General features: G+C 36.7%; 1 protein-coding gene across 5 annotated transcripts; it reads right to left on the bottom strand.

The window, feature by feature from the left end:
* Nucleotides 1-27729, bottom strand: GIN1 (gypsy retrotransposon integrase 1). 5 transcript variants are annotated; one of them, XM_072789248.1, is made up of 9 exons: nt 27573-27714; nt 25765-26023; nt 17543-17688; nt 15943-16136; nt 13917-14222; nt 7853-8044; nt 7582-7758; nt 6820-7105; nt 1-684 (listed from the first exon to the last, which is right to left on the bottom strand). In XM_072789248.1, exons 3-9 carry the CDS (start codon nt 17682-17684, stop codon nt 410-412), a joined length of 1572 nt encoding a protein of 523 aa, XP_072645349.1. In that variant the 5' UTR covers nt 17685-17688; nt 25765-26023; nt 27573-27714; the 3' UTR covers nt 1-409. The 5 variants fall into 5 exon arrangements, with proteins under 5 accessions (XP_072645349.1, XP_072645351.1, XP_072645353.1 ...); XM_072789250.1 differs by having other exon boundaries at nt 25796-26023; XM_072789252.1 differs by having other exon boundaries at nt 15947-16136; nt 27573-27713.
* Nucleotides 27730-27778: the final 49 nt, after the last annotated feature.

Genomic DNA, 27778 nt, shown 5'->3' with positions numbered 1-27778 from the left:
TTCATTGTTATAGTTGAATAAATATTTATTAATCCCATTCTGGGTAGTTCAAACTTTTATTTTAAAGGGGCAAAATATTCAAAAAAAAATATATGGTACCAATACAAGAGAAAGATCTGAGAGTCTTGAGCTAGAATTTAGTTTCCTTTCTAAGAAGCAGTCACGCTCTATACATTTATATGCTTCCTTTCCATATATACATACACACACACACACACACACACATACATACTGACATTCAAACATTACACAAGTTTAGATAAATTAAGAGTTATAAAATAAACCTTCAGGATTTAGTCATTCTGAGCGTATCAAAACACTTCTACACAACTTTTTTTTGAATGCAAAAGATAAAGATCCAAGGAGTCATACTTTCTAAACAAGCACTTTAAATGAATTTTGATATTTACTAACTTAAGTACTCAAGGACTTGGTTTGAAGAGTCCAACAGACTGAAAGTCTGCTTTTCAAGAGTACTATGATCTTCTATCAATGGAGAGATTTTGGCATTTCTAAATTCTAATAGTTCACGATCTTTGCTTGATGTCAGTAATTCATTATCGACTACGCCAATAGTTGCATCTTCTACCAGAATATTCGCTTGGTATGCTCCAATTGGAATTTCAGGAAATCCAATGTAGTCATGATCTGCCACTACTGAACCTTGTAAGAGATAAAGACTATCTGAAAAAAGAAATATGTAAGTTTACCTTTTAGAATAATTAAACATCATTTTAAAATTAAACAATGTTAAATGGGGACAAAATTCCAAGTAATAAAAATTAACTCTAAGATTAACTGCTGGTGAATTCTCCTATCTACTAATACACATGTCAAAGGATGAATAAAATGATACATACATTTGACAGCTCATATACATAGAATTCAGGAAAGACCTAAGATTTTAAAAGAGCCAAGTTTTCCTGTTCCCTTGATCTGTCTTTGGCAGGTATACATGAGTGGTTAGAAAGGGCTAAAGATCATGGTAAAGATTAAAAGCAGTTATAAAAACTCTATTTTTGATGTTCATGATACACTTATTAATAGGCTTCTGCAAGGTACTCCTGAGTAAATTAATGGGATCTTGAAAGATATTTAATAAATAAAATCCTTACATTTATAACTTTAATCTTCACAGAATCCATATAAGGACAATAATGTCCAGTTGTTTAAAATTAGGACAATAATATCAAGTTGTTTATAATATGAAATTATAAACTAAAATGAAGTTAATAGTATCAGGCTTATATGACAGTTACTAGAATCAGGCTTATGTGATACAGGTTAAGTGGGCAGGTTTACGTGTAAGTAGGCAGTTTACAATGCTTAGCTTATTTAAGTGTAATTTAATACCAAAATGCTCATGAACTTCTAAAGTGTAGTTAAATTCATACCGAAATACTGACAAGGAATTTCCCTTGTCAGCATTTTATTCTACTTTGAGCAAAATTATCATCGCTATCAGAAAAAAAAATGCTTAATATGAATGTTAACCTGATGGTAAAACAAGTACCATCTTCATGAAAAAGGTTTATGTACATAAAAGGATTTTTCCCTACCTGATATTTTAATTCATTATAACAAAGAACTCTTCTACCACAGATGATTAACTTCATGGACCCCAGCCTTCTTTTTCTGCATTTTTTCCCAAAGCATTAATGATTATCTCTAAGATTTTAATAGCTTAAAAAGCCCTCAAATTTTAAGTTCAAGAAATAGCAAAAGGAAGACTAATTGCCCATTAGATTAGAGATTGAAGAAAGTTTCTCAGAGCAGATAAATTTCCTAATAAACCCTAGAACATGATCTTATTCTACCCATTCTCCTACTAATATGTGAAAAGCTCACTGGGCCTATTCTAATCCCATAAATTTACACACTTAAGAACTTTGGTTTAAAAAACTTAAAAAAATCAAAGCCATGATGCTCTCCCATAAGTGGACTTGGGTTTGCATGGGCATTTAGTTTTGACCATTTTGTTCTTCATTAGGCAAAGTATATTTGGTATTTTAATTTTGAGAGGTTTTCCAAGTTTTCTCCCACCAATTCTTATTCATGCAAAAATAGTAATTAGATTGAAAAAGATGGCAAGATATAGGTATTTATGATGAAAACAAAAGTATAGATAATTGAAGGTGGTAAGAAAATGATTTTTGTATGTTAGCACGGGATGAACTGCTGGACAAGTGAACAATTCTGAAGGATAAAAACCAAATTGTGCAACTCATGAGAAGTGCTATTGTCCAAGAACAGCAAGAAAGAGCAAAAACATGATCAATGCATTTCAAACACTCAGAATGTGTTGCTAAAGGTTCAACATCAAAGTTCACTCTTAGGCTCTTAATACTGGAGAAGGCTAGACACTTAGAACTTCCAAAGGTTAGGTATGATAAATGTATCACTGGTGAAATTTTTCAAATAAGCCATGGGAATTCCACAGTTTCAAGGCCTGCACAGTGCTCAAAGTATTGGTGATTGCAGATACCATAAATTTAAGGTATTTCCAAAGATCCTTGCAAAAATTCTTTGATGCAGTTTTCTCAGTTTTTTTTTTTTTTTTGAAAAATATGTCCAGTAAACATGGTATCAGCAGGGAAAATGCACATAGCATAGACATGAAGCTCTTAGAAGTTGCCACATTGATGTCCTGGATATACATTGAGAGCTTGAGCTTAAACACCTGTTAGTTATACTGGACTTCAAAACCAATGCACTTTACCAACCGCACTTGTTTCTAAGAGGAGAGCTTCTATGTGTCATATGTGTACATGACTTTATACAATACACAAATTTTTTCTTTTAAATAAGTGATAAATTTTAAAGTACCTATTGTAAAAAAAAACCTACTGTAATAAAACTGTAGAGAACAAGAACTATACTTGGCAAATTCTACACAAATCACTTTACATGCAATGGAAAATTACTCTGGAGATTTCAAGCTATGTTTGTGTAGAAAAAACAACAACAACAACAACAAAAAAAAAACAAAACCAATTCTCATTTATCCAGAAGGTCAAATATGTTTCAACTCCAATATGGTCTAGATCTACTGGAGCCAACAGAAATGCTCTCTAACTTCAAAACAAATTACCAGGAATTATCAGAAGAGACTTTTGAGGTCCTACACATATTATTAAATAATAACTAGATAGAGCAGGTTATATCAAATATATTTTTAAAATTTTCACATATTTCTTGCCTACTTTAATGTGGTTACTAGAAAATTTAAAATTACATTACTATATAACTTTTGCATTTTATATATATCAATTGGACAGTTCTGGTGTAAAATAATCCTGAATTAGGGATGTAAAAAAGAACAAGTTTTGCCCCCAAGATACAGAGGTAAACATATCATATTCAAACATTTTTCTATTCAGCTGTATTAAAGGATAAACTTTTTTATTTTCATTCTATTAATTTAATTATCATTATGACATCTGTTTGATGAAAGCATTATTTCAGCTTTGGCCAGACTGAGTAAGTAAGCCTTTAGTTTTTTCCAAGTGGAGGTAAGGTGTTATCACAGCAGTTTAGACATACTTTTCCTTATGTAGTTTTAAGGAGTTAAAAAAAAAAAGGAATTAAGAAAAAAATTTTTAAGTTTCTCTAAGGAGAAAAATAAGTTGAAATTAAAGTCTCAGAAAAGTCTGAGTGATTTGGATTAATTTATTTCGTTAAACATAAAGAAAAGTACATGGTTTTAGAATACTAAATTTCCTTATTCTGAAGAGGTGATCAGACTAATTCTATATACAGCCAGATAATTCTAAAACTTTTAGAATGTGTTGATACAATAGATTATCCATCCTTTCTTATGATAAAATCATGACAGATTACTGTAATTTGGTATTACATAATTGCCACATTTATAAAAATAACCAATACTAACAAAAGAGAACTGAATGACTCTCAGTTTAGAGATTACACAACTAAGAGCTCAAAGGGAGGTTCTTTGGATAAATTATATTAATAAAACAGTAAATATAATGGGCTTAATAAAGATCTAAAGTTTGTTTTGTTTCATGAATGGAAACCATAATAGTGGGAGGGAGAATAATGGGTCCCTAAAGACGTCCATGTTCTAAAACTCCCTGGACCTGTAAGTACAGTACCTTACATGACAAAGGAGAATTTGAGAAGTGATGGAATTAAGGTCGCTAACCAGCTGACCTTAAAACAGGGAGATAATTCTGCATTATCCAGGTGGGCCTAAGGACAAGGGTCCTTAACCATGGAAGGGGAGGGAAGAGAGAAGGTTGTAGTGACTGTGACGTGAGGAGGACTCTATCTGTCATTGCTAGCTTTGAAGACAGAGGTAGGAGAACACAAGCCAAGCAGTGTGGGTAGCCCCTAGAAGTTGGAAAAGGCAAGGAAACAGGTTCTCTTTTAGAGCCTACAGAAAGGAACAAAGCCCTGCCAATGCCTAATTTTAGCCCAGTAAGGCCTATCTATGTTGGAATTCTAAGCTAAAGAACTGTAAGGTGTTTTAAACCATTAAATTTATAGTAATATGTTATAGCAGCAGTAGGAAACTTATAAAATAATGAAAACCATTTCATAAACTTTGAAGAGCAATCAGCAGACAGAAATCTATCACAACTCCTACCCAAAATGAAACAATAAAATTACTCAAAATCTATGCTGGATAGAAGAGTCAGTAACATTGTTCTTTTCAGAAGGGAACATTAGGATTATAAAGAGATACTAAGGTATGTCATAAAACTAACTAAAATAATTAGTCTTGAAAAACAAGTACCTGGCATTGAACCAGACAAAATGACATAGGCCTGCTTAAAATAGCCATGAGAAATATTGTTGACCTAGTACTGAATGTGCTCCCTCTACATTATGTTCTAGATAAGAATGGATAAGAAGTTGGAAACAGAGCTTAACTGCTTTGGACAGTGAGTCTTTAAAATAGCTATGCGATCTCACACCTGGTAAGAGTAGCAATGACAAGTACAGACAGAGTCTTTTGGATATACCTCTTCTAAATTTATGTCAAAGAATAGGATTTAAGATGTTCAAAGACATTTAGTTTGCATGACATTCAGCTCAAGGACACTTTAAAATCAGCTTCTGAGGTAAAGATTTTCAAGAGAATATGTAATACTGAAGAAAAAGATGGCAGAAATCACATTTATTTTGAATTTCTATAAAGAAAAGAAACACAAAATAAGGAACAAATAGTAATCAAGAACCAGATTCCAGGATGGTTGGATCACATTTCCTTTGGTTAATAAGAAAACACAATTTTACCCATCTAACTCAGATCTCTTACATGTACACTAGTACTAATATTAAAATTTTCCTTATATTACTGGAAGAAGAAATATCTGCAGAGAATTCAAGCATGAGGGAAAAATTAGACTGCCTTTGTTTAGAAACTGTTCTACTCAATTGGATTCTGAAATATGCAGGAGTAGCAAAATGTTTGGCCTCCTTTCTGAGAAAGTCTTTGGCAAGAGTAAATTGCAAAATGTTGAAGCAGATGTAGCAACATTTTAAATGTAAATTTTGTATTAACTAAGGAAGGCTAACATATTAGAAAGGAGAGAGTCCTGAATGCTGAGATTAGGGAAACAATCTTGCTAGAGAAGAAAGGACAATATGTACCTGTATAATTTTTTTTTTCTACTTAACTTACATAAGAAAGAAATCATAAAGGGCAAGTAGTACAAAGAATGAAAGTACCATCTTTCAACAAGGACAGTGAAGAGACTCTGAGCTTTCAGAATTAGAACAGTGCAGGGTAAGTTTACTAATTGAGCAATCAGGCTGTTACAAGCAGAAGGAAAGATACTAAGAGGTTTTTTGTTTGTTTTTTTGATACTAAGAGTTTTTAAACTTGACAGTTTTGATCCAGATCAGAAGGAAAGTTGAGCTATTTACCAAACAGCCCTTAAGGGCTTCTTTACCCTAAAGAAATAAGGTTAAGTATAAATACTCTGTATAATATAAATAAGTATAAATATTATCTTCAAGTAATATTGATGCTTTATTTTTCTTTATAGGAAAAGCCAAATTAAAACTGGCTGAGGTACCAATTCACTACCTCTGTTATCCACCTCATATAAACTCTAGGGAATGGTTACAATAGGACAGAACAAACCAGTCTCAAGTAAGTGGGATTTAATCTGAAAGCCATAGCAAAAAGTCATTTCTCTCTTAATCTCTCAAAGAAAAGGTTAAAGAAATCAGGATATCCTTCTGACTGTTCAAAACCACATCTGGGGGCAAGCATAACCATGTTCAGGCTTTCACCTCTCCACATAGCACCTTACTGCATTCTGATTACACCCCACCGTGCACCTTCCCTTGCATCTATCATAACCTGACTATGGCATAACATAAAAAAAACACTTATAAAAAAGTTCTCTAGTATATTTATCGCACAACAGAATTCTGGATAGTATGTTTGGTTTTGGCATCATTTACCTTAGTGGATATTTTCTTATGCTAAGCTGAGGCACAAAGTGACAAAATGTTGTGAAAGCAAAAATAAAGAAGACCTAATTCTTCCTTCTGTGAAATGGGTCCAATAACTCCTACATGAACTATAAGGTAAATGTATGGAAAGTACACTAGAAATCAGAACCGTATCTCTTAGAAGCCTGACAGTTTCAAGAGAGTCATTCTAACAGAACAGAATACCTGGGATCTAAAATTATACCACATTTTATAAAAATGAGAAAGTAAAAGAAAACCTAACTGAGAAAAGAGGTTTTGGTTGGGTGGAGGGTGGATTCTTATATTACTTTTAACTTCCCTCCTCATTCACAAAAAGTAAAATGTAAAGAAGTAACAGATATTTACCTTGCTCACTGGACTCTCTTACATAAGGCTTAAGGTGGGACATTTTGATAGGTCTTTTAAGTCTCGTCCCAGTGTTGTCTCTTAGAACAGCACATCCACTTTCTGTAATATAGTCTATGACACAAGGACCAACCCATTCTGACTGGAAACGACCATCCTTCCACCAATTTTTTCTTTGTCTTAAAACTTCATGACCCACTTTTAAATGAAATGGATTTAATTGCTTTGGTTTCTTTTTAACAATGATTTTGCTTTTATTTAGTTCATCAAGATTGTTGTTCTCCATCTATAAGAGCAAAATAAAAAAGAGAGAACAAAGGGAGGAAAGTTATAGTTTCTCCAAAGTAAATGCAAATAACAAAATGGTTACTTACTAAGATATTATTACAATGTAGACATGAATCTCTATTTAATTCTGAAAAATATTTCAAAACCAGTACCATTACCCCAACTTTGCAAAGAAATTAAACTGAGATAGGTTAAGTAATTTGCCCAAATCAAACGACCAGAAAGCAACAAGACCAGGAATGTGAATTCAGTTCAACCTAATTCCAAAGAACAAGGTATTCCCATTACCGTCTCTCAGAACTTTATAGTTAGTAAGCATACTATGTAATCAAAACAAGCAGAATTTAATAGAAACAAACTTGGCTTATATAACATATGTATGTGTGCATCCATGTGTATGTGTGTGCATGGTGAAATTTTTAAAATTACTTCATGGATTTTTAGGTTATAGAGTTTTCTATTAAATAGAATCACCTGTCCTGCTGAAGTTGTCTTATTCTCCATTATTTTATCAGCTTCTTTAATTGCACCTAGAATTTTGGCAAACATACTTGTATCATTACCATCTGCTTCATGGAGAATATCTGAAGTCTCAGTCATGTATGGATTTCGATTAAACATTTGAAAATACGGTATATTTTTAGTAGGCTCCTATTTTAAGGAAAATGAACAACAATTTGTAATTATTTATGTAGCCAAGAAACAGTCATAACTTAAAAGTACAGAATAATAAAAAGACACATACCAAGTGAGTTACATTGAAGGCAAATGAAATAGCTGATAGGTGATCATCCCAGTTGTTTGGGTGGTCAGCACAGTGTTTAGAAAGAAATGCCTTTATTGTGCTCGGTGTACTTTCAGTTGGATTAATGGTTTGGGAGCTATGAGAAATTACAATTTGCTTTGTGCCAAACAATCCATACAGTTCAACATTGATCTGAAAAGTATATAAAACAAAGTGGACTTTAAAATTTGTATTTTACTTTTCCCTGACCAAAAGGTTTCAAAGAATTTGAATCTTGCCTTTTTCATTGACCATAGCCATTCTATATATAAAAATACACATACTGTATTTAAAACAGCAATTACCATTTACTGAGTGCTTATTATCCATTGTTCAATACAATAGATGCTTTACATTGCTGTTGTTATACCTTACAACAATCATGAGTTACCATTAACCCCATTTTAAAGATAAAAGTTTTGGGAGGCTAGGAGCCTTGCCAAACATACATATACAGCAAGCAAATGGAAGAACAGAATTTAACACTAACTCTGAGTTCATGTAACATTTTAATTCAGCAGACAATTTCTCAAACACATACTAGGTCACATAACCCAGTTAACAGTTATGAGACTGGCAAATAACTAAACTTGTATACTCAGTTTCCTCATGCGTAAGATGAGGATAATTCTGCCCAGGATTCTTTTGAGAATTATGAGTATATATCTGTGAGGCACCTACAACAGTTCTTGGCAAGTAGTAGGCACTTTGTAACTTGTAATGTTACTATTATTATCATAGTTATATTTATTATCTGCAGGACCTAAGAAAAGTCAAAATGAGTTTAGAAAACTTCTAACTATAAGCCTATAAAACATAAAATAACTTATGTTTCCTATCTTATGCCTCAGACTATCTTTTCTTATTATTTTTAACTGGGTAAACTTTTGGTTAATAAACTAGGTCTTTTAAAAGACTGTATTCTTGTTGCCTAATTGTAAGAAGACAAATCATATCACAGTAACTAAAAAGGTAAAGCTAATAACCACCAAAACCAAAACCACATTTCCCAACCTACCCTGCAGGTAGGAGTAGCTATGTGATACTGTTTTGGTCAAAAGGAAATGTGGAAGTTGTTCGGCTTTTAAAAGTTGTTGGGTAGACTCAGTTCATACTAGGTTTTTTTGTGTCTGTTGTCCTCTCCATTTTTTGTCTGAATTATAGACTTTGTGGCGTAGGCTCTGGTACCCATCTTGTGAACATAAGACTAAGAGTCGTATCTCAAAGATGGTGGAACAGAAGACTGGAAGATTGGATTCCCAAAGACATTCAACCTTGGACAGTTTAGCCTTCTTGTAACTTTTGGGCAGAATATATATTGGGTAGAAGACAGCAGTTCTCTTCCTTGCAACTAATAAAGTTCCTAGCTGATATATGTACTAATTTTGGCGACCTCCTTTTAATTTTTTTAAAGATTTATTTGAAAGAGAGAGAAAGAGAGAGCATGAGTTGGGGGGAGAGGGCAGTAGAAGAAAAGGGAGAGAGAATCCCAAGCATACTCTGCACTGAGCGCAGAGTCCGATGGGGAGCTCAATCCCATGACCATGAGATCATGATCTGAGCCAAAACCAAAAGTAGGATGCTTAACCAGCTCTACCCCCACCTTTCAGTCTTTTCATTCAAAAGTAATATAGGGATCCCTGGGTGGCGCAGCGGTTTGGCGCCTGCCTTTGGCCCAGGGCGCGATCCTGGAGACCCGGGATCGAATCCCACATCGGGCTCCCGGTGCATGGAGCCTGCTTCTCCTTCTGCCTATGTCTCTGCCTCTCTCTCTCTCTGTGTGTGACTATCATAAATAAATAAAAATTAAAAAAAAAAAAGTAATATAAAAGATATACTTAAAAAAAAAAAAACAAAAAACAAAAAACACAACAACCAAATCCTAGAGGGACGCCTAGCCGGCTCAGTGGGTAAAGCATGCGACTCTTGATCTTGGGGTTTTAAGTTCAAGCCCCATGCTGGGTGTAGAGATTACTTAAAAATACAATCTTTTAAAAAAGAGACAGAAATCTCAGAGAATTGGTGTTATTTGGGTCAGCCTCAATCTGAGGTCATAATCAATGCTTTTAAATGACTGACCTCTGGAAGAGGGTCTAACAACTTCTTTGCTTCAAGAGGTTGCCTAGGAATGATCCAGTGAATTCATTTGTGGGATGCTAGCCTGATATCATAACCCCAGAGCCTTTTTGCTCCCATCAAACCCTTCTATTAGTGGTTACAATTCTGTTTTGCTAAAGACCTGTATTTAAAATCAAAGGAGGAGATTTTCCTTTGGAAATGTTTGTTTTCTTTCCTTCAGAGCTTTACTAAAAGTTCCTGCATTGTATTCAAACATTTATATTTTCATCCAACTGTGTAATACACACACTGAATTCATCCACATTGCCACATTGTAATCTTATTTCAACACTTTAGCAGTGTTTGGTATGTGTTTGCTAACAAAAGAAGACATTTCATTTTGTCACCATTATACTCACTGTATAATATTTAAGCCATTTACATACATCAGAGTAAAAAGAACAAATTTTCTCAATCATCTGTGATTTTTAGCTTTTTGCTATTAAACCTCACAAAAGAGGCTTATAAACATTGTTATCTTTGGTAAAATTTCCAAAGTCCTGGATTATTATGTGACTTTAAACATAACTGGAAAAATGGGTGACTCATAATAGTCCATATTGTCATGATTATTATCTCTAAGCACTACATGCACTTAGCATGAGGCTTTTTATTAGTTGTGGTGGAAGCAAATCAGTTTCTTGATATTTTGGATTTTGGTGAACAATTTCCTATCAGATTTAATTAGTTGATGTTTGTTTTCATCTCATTAATGTGTCTATAAAAGAATTAGTAACAGAAGTTAAGTAGAAGTACCAGCTCTATGATTTTCTTGTGGTTGATGGATGATTGCGTTATTAGTAGTACCTTGTTTTCACTGTAGGAAACTTAAGCCATCTGGCTATTCCATGAGGAGTAGTTTGATGAAAACTAGGTGATATTTATAAACACAACTACTGCTGAAAACCAAGAATGAACAAGGGAACTGTAGATAGACCTCTTATGTGTTGTGGATTCTTTCTCTTTTCATACCCTCATACATCATGTGTGACATTCAATCACCCGCCTTGTTGATTCAGAATGCTATTAATCATCTGTATACAACATTAGCAAAACTTTTCTTTCTTATTAGATAAAAAAGAAACATAAGCAAAGTTCCAACATTGTTAGCCCATAAACAGGATTGTTTCACGCACCTCATTTTGACCACTGTGTCAGTCAAGGCAGGCAAGGTTATGTGGTAGTTATAAAACACTTTCAAGTCTCAGCTTTAATGCAGTAATTTTACTGCTTGCTCCTACAAACTTGGTTATGGGTCAGTATGTCTCTTCAAGGCAACAATTCTTGACTACATGCCTCAGCAATCCTACATGAGAAAATTTCACCCCCTATAATGTATCTGGAATGTTCAGTCAATTCCCCAGAGAAAAAGTAAAAGACTGGGAGACTGAAGAAAGGAGCATATGGTTTTCACTACCTCAGTCTGAAAGTGGCATCCATCCATCCATTCAATTTCTTTGGCTAGATCTAGTTACTTGGGCTTGCCAACCTCCAAGAAGACAAGACAGCCTTCTACATTTGAAAGGCTAGGAGAACTAGTTATTGCTGAGCATTAGTAATTTATATTACAAAAGCAACAGATGATTGTGTATATTTTAATCACGAAAAACTGTTAAGAGCAGGCAGCCTGGGTGGCTCAGAGGTTTGGCACCGCCTCTGGCCCGGGGCCTGATCCTGGAGGCCCGGGATTGAGTCCCATGTCGGGCTCCCTGCATGACGCCTGCTTCTCCCCTCTGCCTGTGTCTCTGCCTCTCTCTCTCTGTGTCTCATGAATAAATAAATAAAATCTTAAAAACAGTTTACATGTCTTTTTTTTAATATTTTACTTATTTATTCATGAGAGACACACAGAGAGAGGCAGAGGTATAGGCAGAGAACCAGGCTCCCCGCAGGGAGCATGATGTGGGACTTGATCCCAGGATCACGACCTGAGATGAAAGCAGATGCTCAACCACTGAGCCACCCAGGTGCCCCTGTTAATTCCTTTTCTTTGTAAATATAACTTTTTTGGGTAAATATCATTTTTAATGGCCACAAAATAATCTCATCATGTGGCCAGACACAATTTTTTAAACACTCTCTTTTTTGGGATTTTAGGTTGTTTCCTGTCTCTCGCTAATATAAATGGCACTGTGGTAATCATGTCATAAAAGAGCTTTTTTTCTGTACTTTGGATAATTGCCTTAGAATAAATTCTTAGAAATAGGATTGCTAACCAAAAGACACACACACACACACACACAAACACATATATATATGGCTTTTAATGGACCTTTGGAAAACTATTTTATGAGAGAGTTAGTTTCAAGTTGCAATGCTGCCAGGAAGGTAAGGCTGTCTCATTCTACCTGTAGTCTACTTGGTATTATTACCATTTTTGTTGATTAGACAAGTTAAAATGGTCTTACTTTGCATTATTCATTCCTATTTAATTTGAACACTTTTCCATGTTTGTTATTTTTTAAAAAGATTTATTTACTTCTTTGAGAGAGAGGGCACATGAGCATGGTGGGGGGGGGGGGACGACAAAGAGGGAGGGAGAGGGACAACAGACTGCACTGAGCAGAGAGCCAACACAGGGCTCAAACCCAAGACCCTGAGATCATGACCTGAGTGAAATCAAGAGTTGAACACTTAACTGACTGAGCCACCCAGGGTATAGGAACTTGGATTTGGGGATTTTCCACTGTTTCCTGATAAATGTGGCTTACAGTGCCTAAACTAAACAAACAAGGTGGTTTATGCTGAATACATTTTTTTCCTTTAGGAATCTAAGATTTTGGTACAAGCCAGGCAGAGGGTGCCTATGTGACAGCTCCCAATAAAAATCCTACACACAGAGTCTCTAATGAGCTTCCCTGGTAGATAACATTTTACATGTTTGCTACAACTCCTTGTTGACAGAATTAAACATGTCTGGTTGTCTCTGATTTTTTCTTATACTAGTATTCTGTTTAATCATGAAAATTTTAAAATATACCTTAAGTGTTATTGTCACTATTACTTTTTTAGGATTTTCATATATATTCAAGTTAACTTGAAAGAATATTCTTTCATATAGATATATATATATCTATATATATGATGATCTATATAATGATCTATCTATATATATGATCTATATAATGATATATATATATATATATCTATATGAAAGAATATAGAATTCTTTCATGGAATATATATACAGAATATATATAGAAAAAATATCTATATATTCTTTCTATGAAAGAATTCTTTCTATATATATAAAGAATATCTATATATATAGAATATATATAGATAGAATATCCATATATTCCAAGTCAACTCTGGAAAAAGTCAAAGGCAAGGAAAAAAGCTCCCTCTTTATTAATGCTGATTAGAAATTACTTATGTAAATTAATTTTGAATTGGGAAAAATCAATACCTTTCAATACTGAATATTCTCATTTATAAATATGATGTATTTCTCCATTTAGTCAATTCTCCTTCTGTATGTCAATCATAGAATGTTTCTAAAGATTTTATTTTTAAGTCATCTCTACATCCAACATGAGTTTGAACCTATGACCTCGAGATCAAGAGTCACATGCTCTTGATGCTCTCACTGAGCCAGCCCCGGGTCCCCAATTACAGAATTTTCAAGCTAGAAAACAAGGATTATTTGGTCCAACTTCCTCATTTTAGTTTTAGGAAACCTGAAGATAGATTTATAATTACTTAGTTGCACAATTAATACAAAATCCTGGTCTCTTAATTTCCAGTCCAGCTACCTTTGTGCTCTACAGTATTAAACCTCTACATCTGTAGCAATTTATATAAACTTACTAAGTTTACTCTATAATGCATTACTCTATAATGCACCAGTGTGCTAGGTACTGAAAGTAAGTAAAATATGCTCTTAGACCTAATTAATTTATCTTACCTCATGAATGAACTCTTCTCTTTGGTCCATTATTATTTTCTGAGGAGGGCCATATAAGAAAAATATATTGATAATAGCTTTAGAAATTTCTGATGCTGAAACATCACAGAGAGGCAAAATCACAACCCATTTTGTGAACAAATCTGTCATGATTATAGTATAAACATGACTTCTGTTGCTTGCATGAAATGGGCCCATCAGATCAACAGTAACTATACTCCATGGATTCTCCACCTTGAGAAGGTGCTGTTTAGGTGCTAGAATAACTGTATTTTTTGCCACTTGGCAATGCTGGCAAGCATATACCTATAAAACAGGCACACAATAAGAAAAAAAAGATACAGAGATGTTAATATATTTAACATAATAAAAAAGCAGTCTTATAAATCTCAATTTTAAAATGGTTAATAGGTACTTTGTTTTGAAGGAGAAGCTTTTACACTATTCTCAGAATAGAATAAAACCTTCTGTTCAGAATAATAAGCAAATATTACTTGCTATTACAATCCAGTGACTACCTTCAGAGGTCTTATTCACATGGAACATTAATTCTAGTTTACATTCAAAAAGAAAAAAAAATTCTAGTTTACATTCAATAAACATTATGTGAATAAATCTCAAAACAAATTTGTTATATCAAATTCATTATATTTTTAAGTCAGTGTCTGAATTTATAATCATTTCTATAAGCGAAAGATTTTTTTCTTTTAAAGTTATCATTCTAATAAATTCATTCACCAATCTGTTAGAACAGTATTTATTAAAACATAATTTTATTCAAAAAACGCAGATGCCAGAAATTCCTCAAGGTCCCAGGAAAATAGAACAAAAACAAAGCCCATGTTGTCAAAGAGCTTTTAATGTGAGTGGGATGAGAACTGAGTAACATACGGGATGGTGCCAATGCTCAATATATTTCTAGAATTCCACTTTTGAAACCACTTTCAAATCAACTTGTGAGCAAAATTTTATAAACTATATTTGCATTACAGTTACTCTTAATCAAAAGTTTTATCTTCCAATTTATGTACATACTAGCTTTCATCATAAATAATCTTATTATTTCTAAAGGTCATACCCATTCTCAAATGATAAAGATCTGACAAAGGTTTCACTGAATAAAGGAATGTGTGACAAGTTCTAAAGGCAAATACAAATACTGAGGTCTTAGAATACATGCACAGGCTACAAACTGGTAACTCTCAAATGTTATTTAGTTAAATGTTGTTTTAATTCTTTATACCTGAAATAACAGTCTTTTTGATGTACTTTTATAATTATTAAAAGGATCTCCCATACATACCAAGGAATTCCTACCATTTGTCATACAGAGTACACTACATAGAGTAGGGATCAGATGACTTATTCCTAGATGAATATCCTATAAGAAGCCGAAGGTTGTAATAGGTTGTAAAGTTTCAAACTAAGACTAATTTCATTATTTTTACAACTTGATTTTGCCTTCTTTAATTTTGGGTCTCTGCCATATTTGACATTTTCTACATTAAGATGAAATGTTAGAATTCTGCCCATACAAAAGAGTTCAATGATGAAAATCTGTCTAAATAATCTATTTAAATATGCTATTTTTCAAAGGTTTAAATAATGTTTTAGTTCAAATTATACTTCAGTAATTTTAAAAGAGAATTTTGAAAAGCTTTTTTTTTTTTTTTTTAAGAGAGGGAGGGAGGAGGGACAAAGATAGAGGAAGAGAGGAAGAGAGAAAATCTTAAGCAGGCTCCACCCCACAGTTCATAGCCCAAAGTGAGACTCAGTATCACAACCCTGAGATCATGACCTAAGGTGCAATTAAGACTCAGATGCTTAATAGACTAAGTGACCCAGGCACTCCAAAGGAGAATTTTGATGGGAAATAAAACTCCTTTTAAACGTTTCTGTACAAACACTACTAGTACAAAAAGTATTTAACAAGAAATAATATTCAGAGTAAATCTGGAGCAATAATGAATTTTGGATATCTACCACAAAGATAGTATTTAAAATATTCTTAAAACATAAGCCATACCCACTGTTTGACATCATTGGTCACTGAAGTCCAATAATAACTAGATTCCACTAGAGTAAGGGTCCTGGATATGCCATGATGGGCTCCAGTGTCATTTTCATGGCACTCTCTTAGGACTTTCTTTTTTTCTTCTTCTGAAACAATTACCAAACGATTTTGTTTTCTGTCTTTTCCAACATAAAACAGCTTTTTTTCTGGAATAAATAATAACAAAAGATATGATTACAATTTTTAGAGATCACTACAGTTTTAAGATAATCTAATCAGAGCCTTATCTTCAAATCATTGCAATCTTTAAAATTTTTTTTGCCTCTAAGACAATATTTATTTGGAATGCACACACAGTCTGAAAGGTCCTCAGCTGTTATGCTTACTTGATATGTAGAAGGATCACTAGTTGCTATACTTCTGTAGCTATCTATACCAGTGGAGCTAGCTTGTTCATCAAAAAACATGTGATAACTATAGGAGTATAATATCTTTCTATGGGAGTATTCAAACTGGAAAAATACTTGTAGGCACCTCCTAAAAATGGCATGAATTAGCAGATAAATTATGTATAGATAAGCAACTTCTGGAATAGAATTTTCTAAAATAGCATTTCACCATAAGTACATTTTTGTAAGCAACCGCCACTGTTAACTTTTTCTAGATTTGAACAGGAGGTGGGGTTTGTAAAGCAGGAAAGTGAGAGAACCTTAATCCTTTAAGACAGTTCTCTGTTTTCCTTGGAAGGCACCTGAGAAGAATTCACAGCTAGAAAACAAGAGGTTGGGGAAAGAATCACTCTCTCTCTCCAGTGTGGATGAGATTGCTACACAAACTCCAAAATACAGCATTAAGTTACTAATATGTTTAATTAAGCATATGCTGAGTGAAAAACATTCCTTACTTGGTAAGCAACTTAAGGGCAGAAACCTTCTCTACTTTATTCATCAGTGTATTATTCCTAAGACCTAAAATGTGACTGATATTCAGTAGGAACTTAATAGACATTTGTTGCATAAATGTTTAAATAAATGAATGAATGAATCACAACTTTATTAAGAGGTAACAGGTATACTTATGAAATGTAAGAGTTATAGGAGATATATACACAGAGAGATGTGAGGACGTATTTATTTATTATTTTAAAGTCTTCTTGACTTGTTTTTTGGGAAGCCTAACTTTGTACCTGGAGGCAAAACTCCCATTAATTAATAGCACCAACATTCACTTAGTCATCTGGTGACTTTTCTGCTTTATTTCACTGCAAACTTCTCTTTCCTTTGAAGGAAGAGAAGAGAGAAAAATTACCATAATCTTTCAACATAAATTGTCTACTGCCTTTCAAATATTTAATCCATTCAGGGAGATTAGGTATCCAAAAAGGAATGTGACCCAAAAAAAAAAAAAAAAAAAAAGAAAATGAGTGGAGGTGGGGGTGTGTGTGTGCAAAAAAAAGGGGCAGAGAGAGAGGGAGAGAGAATCTTAAGCAGGCTCCATGTCCAGCACAGAGCTCAACAAGAGGCTCCATCTCAAGACCCTGAGATTGCGACCTGAGCCAAAATCAAGAGTCAGATGCTTAACCAACTGAGCCACTCAGGCACCCCAGTGTTACCTTTGAAGATAAATTTTTTTGCTGCTCGTCTTATGCCACTTCTTTCACTCGGTAGTGTAGTTGGATGATATTCACCAGTTCGTTTATAATATGCAATCTGTTTAAGATGAAGGTCACCATTTTTTCCACTACGGACCATCATGTACCTAGGCAATAGATATTTAAAGATAAAATTTAAATGATAAGCTCATTCAGTTGCTATTTTAGTTCAGGCTTCTGTCATATTTCTGCTTACATATGAATTGAACATTCCCGGAATATTATCTGTGATGGAGATAAATATAGTACAGAAAAGGAACTGTGTGATGTATATGAACTAATATATTCAAAAGCTATTTTTGAGATAGATACATCATGACACATTATCTTGCTCTTTCCATGTGAAAAGAAATGTTGAAAATTTTCCACATACTGGGAAAAAAGAAAATAAACAATTACGCTTCAAAAAGTTTTGCTTCAAGTCTCTCATTATCATCAAATGAAATATTACTTATAAAGATGGTTCTGTTATGTGACATTTAAATACATGATATGTTATAAAGGGGAGATATAGGTTTTTTTCCTTCTAAAAATATTCATGGTCATTGTGAAATGCAAAAAAAAAAAATAGTCCATTCATATAATTTATGAGAAAGATCTATTTTGGAAATGCTTCAATGATAAATGACAGAGAAGATACTTAGCTATGCTAGATCTCATATATTCTTCTCAACTACATATAAGCTTATTCTTGAACAGAAATAATTTTCGGTCCTGTACACACTTTCTCTGTTATGAAGAAAACTCTGGCTACACTGACAAAAGCAAAACAAAATAAAATTCGTCTATTTTAGACCACAAATTATAAGGGAAACCATTAAATTAAAAAGAAAAAAGCCCTTTTCGTATTTTCAACTGAAAGGAACTATTCTGTGCAGATTATTCTGCTTGCCACTACCTCTACCCATCCAGAAAATTTTTGGCCTTTCCTTTCTTTCTCTGCTCCTGTGCCCTCAGAGACTGATCCTTATGAACTACATTTAGTTTTCTGATTCGGCTTGTCCAGTGGGAGGTACCAACAGGCAAATCAGAATGCAGAAGAGTTCAGGGTATTTATTTCCCAGGTCTTTCCTTAGTTTAGGCTACAACCCTCTGCAGCTATAGCTTCTGTTGAGTAGCCCATCTTTCAGGTCTCTAAACTTCATTGGAAGTCTATAACATCATTTCTTCTGTTTGCTAATTAGAGGGCACTATTCCACCACTATTCCCTGTTGTTACTAATCTCCAGGTGCCATGTTGATTTCTTTGACTCTGTTCTTATGTCTTTAAATAGGAGCTTCATTAAATTTTCTTCAAATTTTCAGGAGAGTGTATCTTCTATTTCCTGCTAGGATTCTGATACAAATGCTTAATTAACATTTTTAATTTCTAAAAACAATATGAATGTTTACTGACCACTAGGAGATGTACGGATGAGGCTATAAAAGAGTATTACTACAGAGGGAATGTTAGAACAAAAAAGAATAGTCTGTGCCTAGGAACATACGGCTTAAACAAATAGCCTGTTCTCTTCCCCTATGACACGGCACTTTCCACATTCAATAACTATCTTTCTGATCTTTACATAACAGCCAGTGAGAATATCAGCACATTTATGTTTCTTAATCTCGGGTTGACAATAAAGTATAAGCTATTTTATGGAATATGTAAGGGTTTCTTAAACAGGACACAAAAACACTATTCTTAAAAGAAAAAGATTGTAACAAATTCTACTTCATCAAAATTAAAACCTATTTAAGAGATATCTTTAAGGAAAGGAAAAGGTAATTCAAAGACTAGGAGATCTTTAATATATATATCTAACAAAGGACTCGTACTCAGCATATATAAACTACAAAAAGAAAAGGATAAAACCTCCCTTTAAAATGGGGGGAGGAATCTTACATGGCACTTCAAAAAAGAAAATATCCAAATGGTTAATAAGTGAAAATGTGCTCAACATCATTACTCCAAAAAGCAAATTAAAAACCCACGATTTTATAACTACACACATTACAAAGGGTAAAATTAAAAACACCGACAACATTAGTTGTAAGGACACGTAACAAATCAAACCCCTATACATGGTGGGAGTTTAAAAGGCTACAGCTCCCCTAGCAAACTGACAGTTTCTTCTAATTGAACACTTGGCTACCCTAATGACTTAATTCTTTCAAGTTTATACCCCAGTGAAATGAAGACAGGACTATCAGAAGATGTGCACAAGAACATTCACAGACTTTTCATAGTCATAATAGCCCCTACTGGAAATTGTAACAGGACAGAGAGAATTTACTACGTATATACTCAGTCCTTGTCCTGTGGCCCTATTTTTAAGTTCCATGATGCTCTAAATCTTAGTTCTTTCTAACTGTCTTTGGTAAAGTACCATTCTCTTTTACCTCCACCACGTACCCAATCTGTCACAGAAGACCTCTTGATGCCTCTTTAGACCTCTTTACTTTAATGTCTCCTCACTAGTTTTTCCCCTGCCAAATGATTCTGTGACAAACTTCCACCCTTCATAGATTTCCATTTTAGGAAGACTTGTATGACATCAGGTAGGGAATAGACAATGCTGGTCTACCTATCCATTTGCCTGCCTGTCACTTGAGCTCTGTATTAAATCTCCTCAACTCTTAAACCAACAAGCAAAAATCATTTGTCCTATTTTCAACTCCAGGTTACACTGACACAAGCTCTTCCAAGTCCAAAGGCCATAAAGAATTGCCCTTTCTCAATTTAATTTTACTTTTTAGAGATTTTGCCTTTAGGTTATCTCTACCCCCACATCCATATGGGACTCAAACCCATACTTCCAGATCAAGAGCCACAATCTCCACCCACAGAGCCAGACAGGCACCTCTCCCCTTTCTCTTTTAGATCAAATCACTAGGGTCTGTGTTCTGTAAAACAGAGGATTCCAAATTACTGTTTTCTATGAATGGCTTTTCGAACAAACAATGTTCTATATCATCTAAAAGAAAATCATCTGGGAGTATGGTATCTGGAGGAAGAGAAGATTTACACAAAGAAAAAGAAAAGATTTACACAAAGATAAAATCCTCTATTGCCTCCCTTTCAGAGATCAGTAATGGTTGCAAAATCTGAAGGATCTTAAAAAGAAAAGAGAAGAAGCCTTTTCAAGCCTATAAAAAGCCCCCAGGAGCAAAAGACCAAACTTTTACACCTCAGAGAAAGTACAGGTCCCGTAACATATGGGGTATGAGCAATTTTAACTGGTAGGAAAAAACTGGCCGTTGGACAACATGAATGTCTCCATAATCCACAGTGACAGCCATATTTTGTCCTTCTACTTTAAAACTTCTCTAAGTTCCCCCAACTGCTCTCCCCGATTCTCTAGGATGTCTTAGTCCATTTGGGTTGCTGTAACAATCTACAATAGATTGGGTGGCTAACTAACAACAAACATTTATTTCTCACATTTCTGGAGTCTGAAAACCCAAGCACAAGCTGGCAGATTCAGTGCCTGGTGAAAGCTTGCTTCCTGGTTCATAGATCACCTCTTTGCTCTGTCCTCACACAACAGACAGTGCTGGGGAGCATTTGACCTCTTTTAAAAAGAGCACTAATTCTGGGGTGCCTGAGTGGCTCATTAGCACCTGATCTTGATCCCAGGACTGTGAGTTCAAGCCTCAACACTGGGCATGTAAACTACTTAAAAAAAAAAAAAAAAAAAAAAAAGGCACTAATTCCATGGTTGAGGGCTACATCCTCATGAACTAATCACTTCTGAAATACCATCACACTGGTTAGGTTTTCAACATACAGATGAGGGGGGACACATATTCAGTCTATAGCACTGGGAATACTAGAAAATCTTTAATCAATGTAAGTGAAGCCCTCAGTACATTCAAGGATCTGTGCTATCAGGATACCCTTGGCTGTCCTATCTAAAATACATGAACCAAGATTCATGTTCAGAAAGCCTATTGGCTGAAATTAACCTGTCCACTTTCAAACCCTTAACTTTTGAAGAACTGAAAATAGATCAAAATAGAATAATTCACTCTCCTCAGAGCAAGCCCATAGTATAAAAGTCAAGTAGTAGATAAAAATCTAATAAACAGAATCTTGGAGACTGAGTTCTTTGAGATTTTTGGTTTTTGTTATCATCCTCAACACATTTTTACTTTCCAAATGAATTACTAAGAGTAGACACTATTTGACTGCCCCTGGTCATCTCCACTGCTTACTGACAAAGTCTAAAACTACTTAGCCAAGCCCCTACAACCTGTACAAGTCCTATAGTTTCTCCTCTTGTCTCCTTTATTTATTTTTTTTTAATTTTTAAAGTTATTTATGATAGGCACACAGTGAGAGAGAGGGGGGCAGAGACACAGGCAGAGGGAGAAGCAGGCTCCATGCACCGGGAGCCCGACGTGGGATTCGATCCCGGGTCTCCAGGATCGCGCCCTGGGCCAAAGGCAGGCACCAAACCGCTGTGCCACCCAGGGATCCCCCTCTTGTCTCCTTTATATACCTTTGTTAACATTCCAACTATTCTCTGTACCTGATCTATGTCACCATTTCCCTCATGAATGGCCTATCCTTCTAATTCTGATTAAGTCTTAACCATTTTTCAAGGTCAAGCTCTAGCTCCTCACTGAAGCAAGCCTTCCATAATACCTGAATCTGAAGTGATCTCAACCTCTCCTGACTTTCTTTGTACCTTTGTAGAACTTCCTGTTTTACTATTATAGTTGCTAGGTTTTTCATCCATACAACTTATCATTTGTTCATTCATTTACCAAGTCCTTAAATCCTTATATGAACCAGGTTATGGGAATATAAATTAAAAAAAGAATCAAAAAACTTTTCTTTTTTTGTTAAGATTTATTTCAGAGAGAGAGAGAGAGAGAGAGAGAGAGAGAGAAAGGAAGACTGAGAGCAGGGGGAGGGACAGAGGGAGAGAATCTCAAGCAGAAACCCCCCTGAGCACCAAACCCATTGCAGGAGCTTGATCTCAAGATCCTGAGATCATGACCTGAGCTAAAATCAAGAGTTGGACGCTTAACCAACTACACCACCCAGGCACCTCTCACAACTTGTTTTTTTTAAGGGCAATGTTAAGAAAGTGAAAGGAGCAATCACAGCTAGGAGAAAATATCTGTAGTGCATATACAATAAAAACTTGTGTCTTAGAACTTGTAAATACAACTCTTGTTTTTTTCAAGTTTTTATTTAAATTCTAATTAGTTAGCATATGGTAAAATTGGTTTCAGGTACAGAATTCAGTGATTCATCAATTATATGTAACATCCAGTGCTTGTTACAAATGTGCTCCTTAATACCCATTCATTTAGTCCATCCCCCAGCCACCTCCTTCCATCAATCCTCACTCTTGTTTGTCCTCTATAGTGGAGTCTATGATTCCCCTATGTTCATGTTTTATTTCTTAAATTCCACATGAATGAAATCATATGGTTGTCTTTCTCTAATTTGGCTATAATGCACTCTAGCTCTATCCCCATCATTGCAAAGAATTTGTAAAGAATTCCTAAATCTCAATCAGCAAAAACAAACCAACTTAAAAAATGAGCAAAAGATTTAAATGGACCTTTCATTAAAGAAGATATGATTGGCAAATAAACACATGAAAACATGCTCAACACAATCAGACATTTAAAAACCCAAATAAAGGGGTGCTCGGGTAGCACAATCAGTTTAGCTGCTGCCTTAGGCTCAAGTCATGATCCCAGGGTCCTGGGATCAAGCCCTGCATTGGGCTCCCTGCTCAGTGAGGAGCCTGCTTCTCCCTTTCTCACTTCCCCTGCTTGTACACTTGTGCACACTCTGTCAGATAAATAAAAATTTTAAAAACGCAAGTAAAAACTAAGATACTATTACACATCCATCAAAGAGGCAAAATACAATAAAAAAGAAACGAAACCTGGCAATACTAAGTACTACCAAGAATATAGAGCATTGCTGGTGAGAATACAAAGTGGTATAAACATGTCAGAAAACAGTTTTAACTCAAGAGTAATGAAAGTGTATGTCCACACAAAAATGTGTATGAGACTGTTTCTAGAAGCTTTATTCTTAACAGCTAAAATCTGAAAACAAACCAAATGTTCATCAACTAGTGAATGGATAACAAACTATGGTAGATCCATATGGGGAAACACAACTCAGTACAGATAAGGAACAAACTAAAAATATACTTAACAATAGTATCTCAAAAAGATAAGTATCTCAAAAATCATGATTTTTATGCTAAGTGAAAAAAGTCAGACAGCAAAGGCTACACACTATGTGCTACTGTAGGACAACTGGGAAAGCCAAAACTACAACGGCAGGGAACAATTTTTTTAATTAAAGGAGATTTTCTTTAAAATAACTGCAAAAGCAATTCTTAAAAATTGCAGACATTTATACAGTTCTTCACTGTGATGATCCTCACAACATCATGTAAAGTGGATACTAGTCATATATCCACTTTGTAGACAAGAAAATAAGAGTTTCAGAGACATCAAATTTACTCAAAGCAACAACATGAATCTCCATTCACTTACATTTATACCTTGTTTTTTTGCTTCAGTTTCCTGCTGGCTCCCCCCTCCCCGCCCCCCTACACTGGTAACATAATTATTGTCAACCTCAGATTTCTAATACTTGGTTCAGGCCTCTGCTAAGGAGGTTATAAAATGACTATGTAATTAATAATTCAGATCACATATAAGAAACGAGAAAGTCTTATTAATTTTTAATGTTTACATTGTTTCACACAGTTTGGGATACAGTGGGCCGTTCAACTATTTGTAAATGAACAAAGAATTATTTGCCATTTCCTCATAGGAAAGATGGCAGTGAATCAAAAAAAAAAAAAACAAAAAAAAAAAAACCACACGTTCCAAAGATAATTGTTATCTCACTTAGGGACATATTACTCACTCGCATATACATGGCAGAGTAAGTAGGGTATGCCTAAGAAGCCATGGCTTTTGGGAGTCAAAATTGCTAGTGGATGAGTTACCTGAGCTTCAACATCCACATCTCAAAGAAGAAAATAATAGTTATCCCTCTTTTTTCATAAGTAACAGGATGAACGAGATTAAGGGTCCGAAAAAGGGGATCCCCAGGTGGCTCTGTGCCTCCTTCAGCCCAGGGCGTGACCCTAGAGACCTGGGATGGGGCCTGCTTCTCCCTCTGCCTGTGTCTCTGCCTCTCTCTCTGTGGCTCTCATGAATAAATAAATAAAATATTTTTAAAGAAGTCCTCTGCAAGTGGTTATTCAATATACAATTATCACTAAAACATTTAGGCGTTGTTATTCATACCAAGCTGTTCAAAGTAAGACGGAACACTTTCTTTTCTCAAAACCTTTATCTACCAGGAAAGATATTTGGAGATCTCCTTTTCACTGATGATCAATGTTTTACCGTAATGTCTATTTATGTTCTACTGCTAATAAGGAATCTCCGAAGACAAGAGTTGTACATTGTGGGGATCCCTGGGTGGCTGAGCGGTTTTGTGCCGCCTTAGGCCCAGGGCATGACCCTGGGGTCCTGGGATCGAGTCCCACATGGGGCTCCCTGCATGGAGCCTGCTTCTCCCTCTGCCTGTGTCTCTCATGAATAAATAAATAAAATCTTAAAAAAAAAAGTTGTACACTGAATAACGAGTTTCCCGTCTAGTAGGGTCCGCGGGCTTAAGTACAACAGGAGAAATCAGTTCACAAACAGGAGAGCCACCTACACAGGTTAAAGTAGGCCGCTAATACTCGGCCTTCATATGCAGGAATATGCAGGAATACTGTGAAGACCAGCAGGTGTTTTGTTTTGTTTTGTTTTGTTTTTTCCTTTTCAAAGCACACCCACGACTTGATCCCTAAAAACCTTTTGAGTAGTTAATGCGATAAGACACGACTTCACGCTGTGGTAGTATCAAAACAAACATCAATGTCTTCCTACATCCAAACATTGAACCAAAGTATCCTGGACAGCGGAGGTAAGTCGCTCAAGTCACACAAAAAAACGGAGATCAAGCCTTCCTTCAACATGCTCTTATTTTTAAGAGTTTGTGTTAAAACGGGTACTTGTGTGTTATGACACGTAGGGATGAGAAAAAGGGGGTGGGGTGAAGGTGGCGGATGGCACGTCCTCATTTAGCCAGCCAGGGGGCGGCCAGGGTCGAATGTGGGGGAGGTGTGACCCCACGTCACACACCGCAGTCAGTACCTGCGGGGACACTGATCACTCAGCTCCGCACCTCGGGTCTCGGGTCTCGCGTGCGCCAGGAGGGGAGGCGGGGAGGCATCGCTTCGCGGGAGGGGCGCGCCGGGCAAAACCCCTGCAAGCCCCACCACCCGGGTCTCCAGAAGGTCGTGACCCGCCCGTGTCCCCTCTTAAGTGGAAGACTCAAAAATCCGCAACAGCTCGACAAAAGGATTTAACTCGTCGTCAGACTTTTCGCTTCTGAATTAGCCTACTCCCGTCTCTGAAAAATAAAAAACAAAAATAATAAAAAAAAAAGAGCACAAACTGTACGCAAGGCCCCCGAGGCCTGCGAAGCCTCAACCGACGGCCCCGACGCTCCTCCTCAACCTGCAGATGCCACCAACGACGATGCCTCCCCGGCCGCACGTGATAAAACGCATTTCCACCTGAAAAAAAATCAACTTCTCAGGCAGCCAGGGTGGCTCAACGGTTTAGCAATGCCTGCCTTCGACCCAGGGCGTGACCCCGGAGACCTGGGATCGAGTCCCACCTGGCTCCCTGCATGGAATCTTCCTCTCTCATGAATAAATAAATTAAAAAAAAATATTTAAAAAAGAAAGGAATTCTGACTCCTAACTAAATCTCAGGATAGGGCAGCCCTGGTGGCTCAGCGGTTTGGCGCCACCTTCAGCCCAGGGCGTGACCCCGGAGACCGGGGATCGAGTCCCACTTCGGGCTCCCTGCAGGGAGCCTGCTTCTCCCTCTGCCTGTGTTCTAGGTCTTTCATGAATAAATAAAATCTTAAAAAAAAGAACTGATTTGGGGGGCAGCCCGGGTGGCTCAGCAGCCCAGGGCGTGACCTGACCCGGGATCGAGTCCTACATCGGGCTCCCTGCATGGAGCCTGCTTCTCCGTCTGCCTGTGTGTGTGTCTCTCTCTCTCTCGTGAATAAATAAATAAAATCTTTAAAAAAGAAACTGTGACTTCTAAATCTCAGGACAGGGCAGCCCGGGTGGCTCAGCAGCCCAGGGCACGACCCCGGAGACCCGGGATCGAGTCCCACGTCGGGCTCCGTGCATGGAGCCTGCTCCTCCACCTCTCTCTCTCATGAATAAAATCTTAAAAAAAAAAAAAACAAAAAAAAAAACCACAAAAATTACTTCTCTGCTTTGATTCAGAAAAGCTCATGGAAGGAAACCCCACGTGGAGGTAGCATTTTTTCCCCCGTTTCCTTTAAAAACGACGGGGCCAGATACTCCCTTGGGTTCGCCCGTCTCCCCCACATGGGAGACTTTTAGTTTGGGGCAAAAGGGTGACACTTCAGGTCAAAGGGCGGCTACGCTAAGGCGGGTGGGGGCGGGTGGGGCTGCCTCAGCGTCGGCGGAGGGCGGCGGCCAACTTTCCTCAGCCTGCCCGGGGCAGGGTCCGGCCGCTCCTTTCCCGGGGACTCCTAACGGCTCGTCGGTCGACGTCGGAGGGCGCTGACGCAGCCACGCTCGGCACGACCACCGCCGGGGAGATGCCGGGGAGACGCCGGGGAGACGCCGGGGAGACGCCGGGGCCGCCGCCCGCGCCCGGCCCGACCGCGGGGCTCCCCCTTCCCGCCCGGCGGCCGCGGGAGCCGCCGCCACGCCCGCCCACGGCCCGCCCGCCGCCAGAGCGCCTGCGCACTCTCCACGCTCAGCGAAACCCGTCCTCAAAACTAGTCGATGCAAATCATTTTGAAATTCCTGTCAGGTGGCGCCTCACTTTAACGTGATAATAATAAAGATAAAAAAAATTAAAAAAAGTCAGCCGCTACAACAAAGCACGGTGGAGCGACCACTCACCGAAAGTGGTCCTAAACGCAAACGACAGCCTTTAAGCGTCCTCTCGCGACTTATCTGGTGCTGCCGGAAGCGGAAGTGCCGGCGTCTTGAAGCGTGGGGCGCCTTTATGGGGTGGGGCGGGGTGGAGGGGCCGTGCGGCGCCGTGGGGCCCTCGCCGGAAATGGTTCCGCCCGGTGGGGTTTGTGTGTGAGACCCGGGCGGGCGGG

Source organism: Canis lupus, chromosome 2 (assembly GCF_048164855.1).
Source record: "Canis lupus baileyi chromosome 2, mCanLup2.hap1, whole genome shotgun sequence".
Classification (NCBI taxonomy): Eukaryota; Metazoa; Chordata; class Mammalia; order Carnivora; family Canidae; genus Canis; species Canis lupus.
Note: the sequence above shows the minus strand (reverse complement) of the source record. Positions and strands in the feature narration are given on the sequence as shown.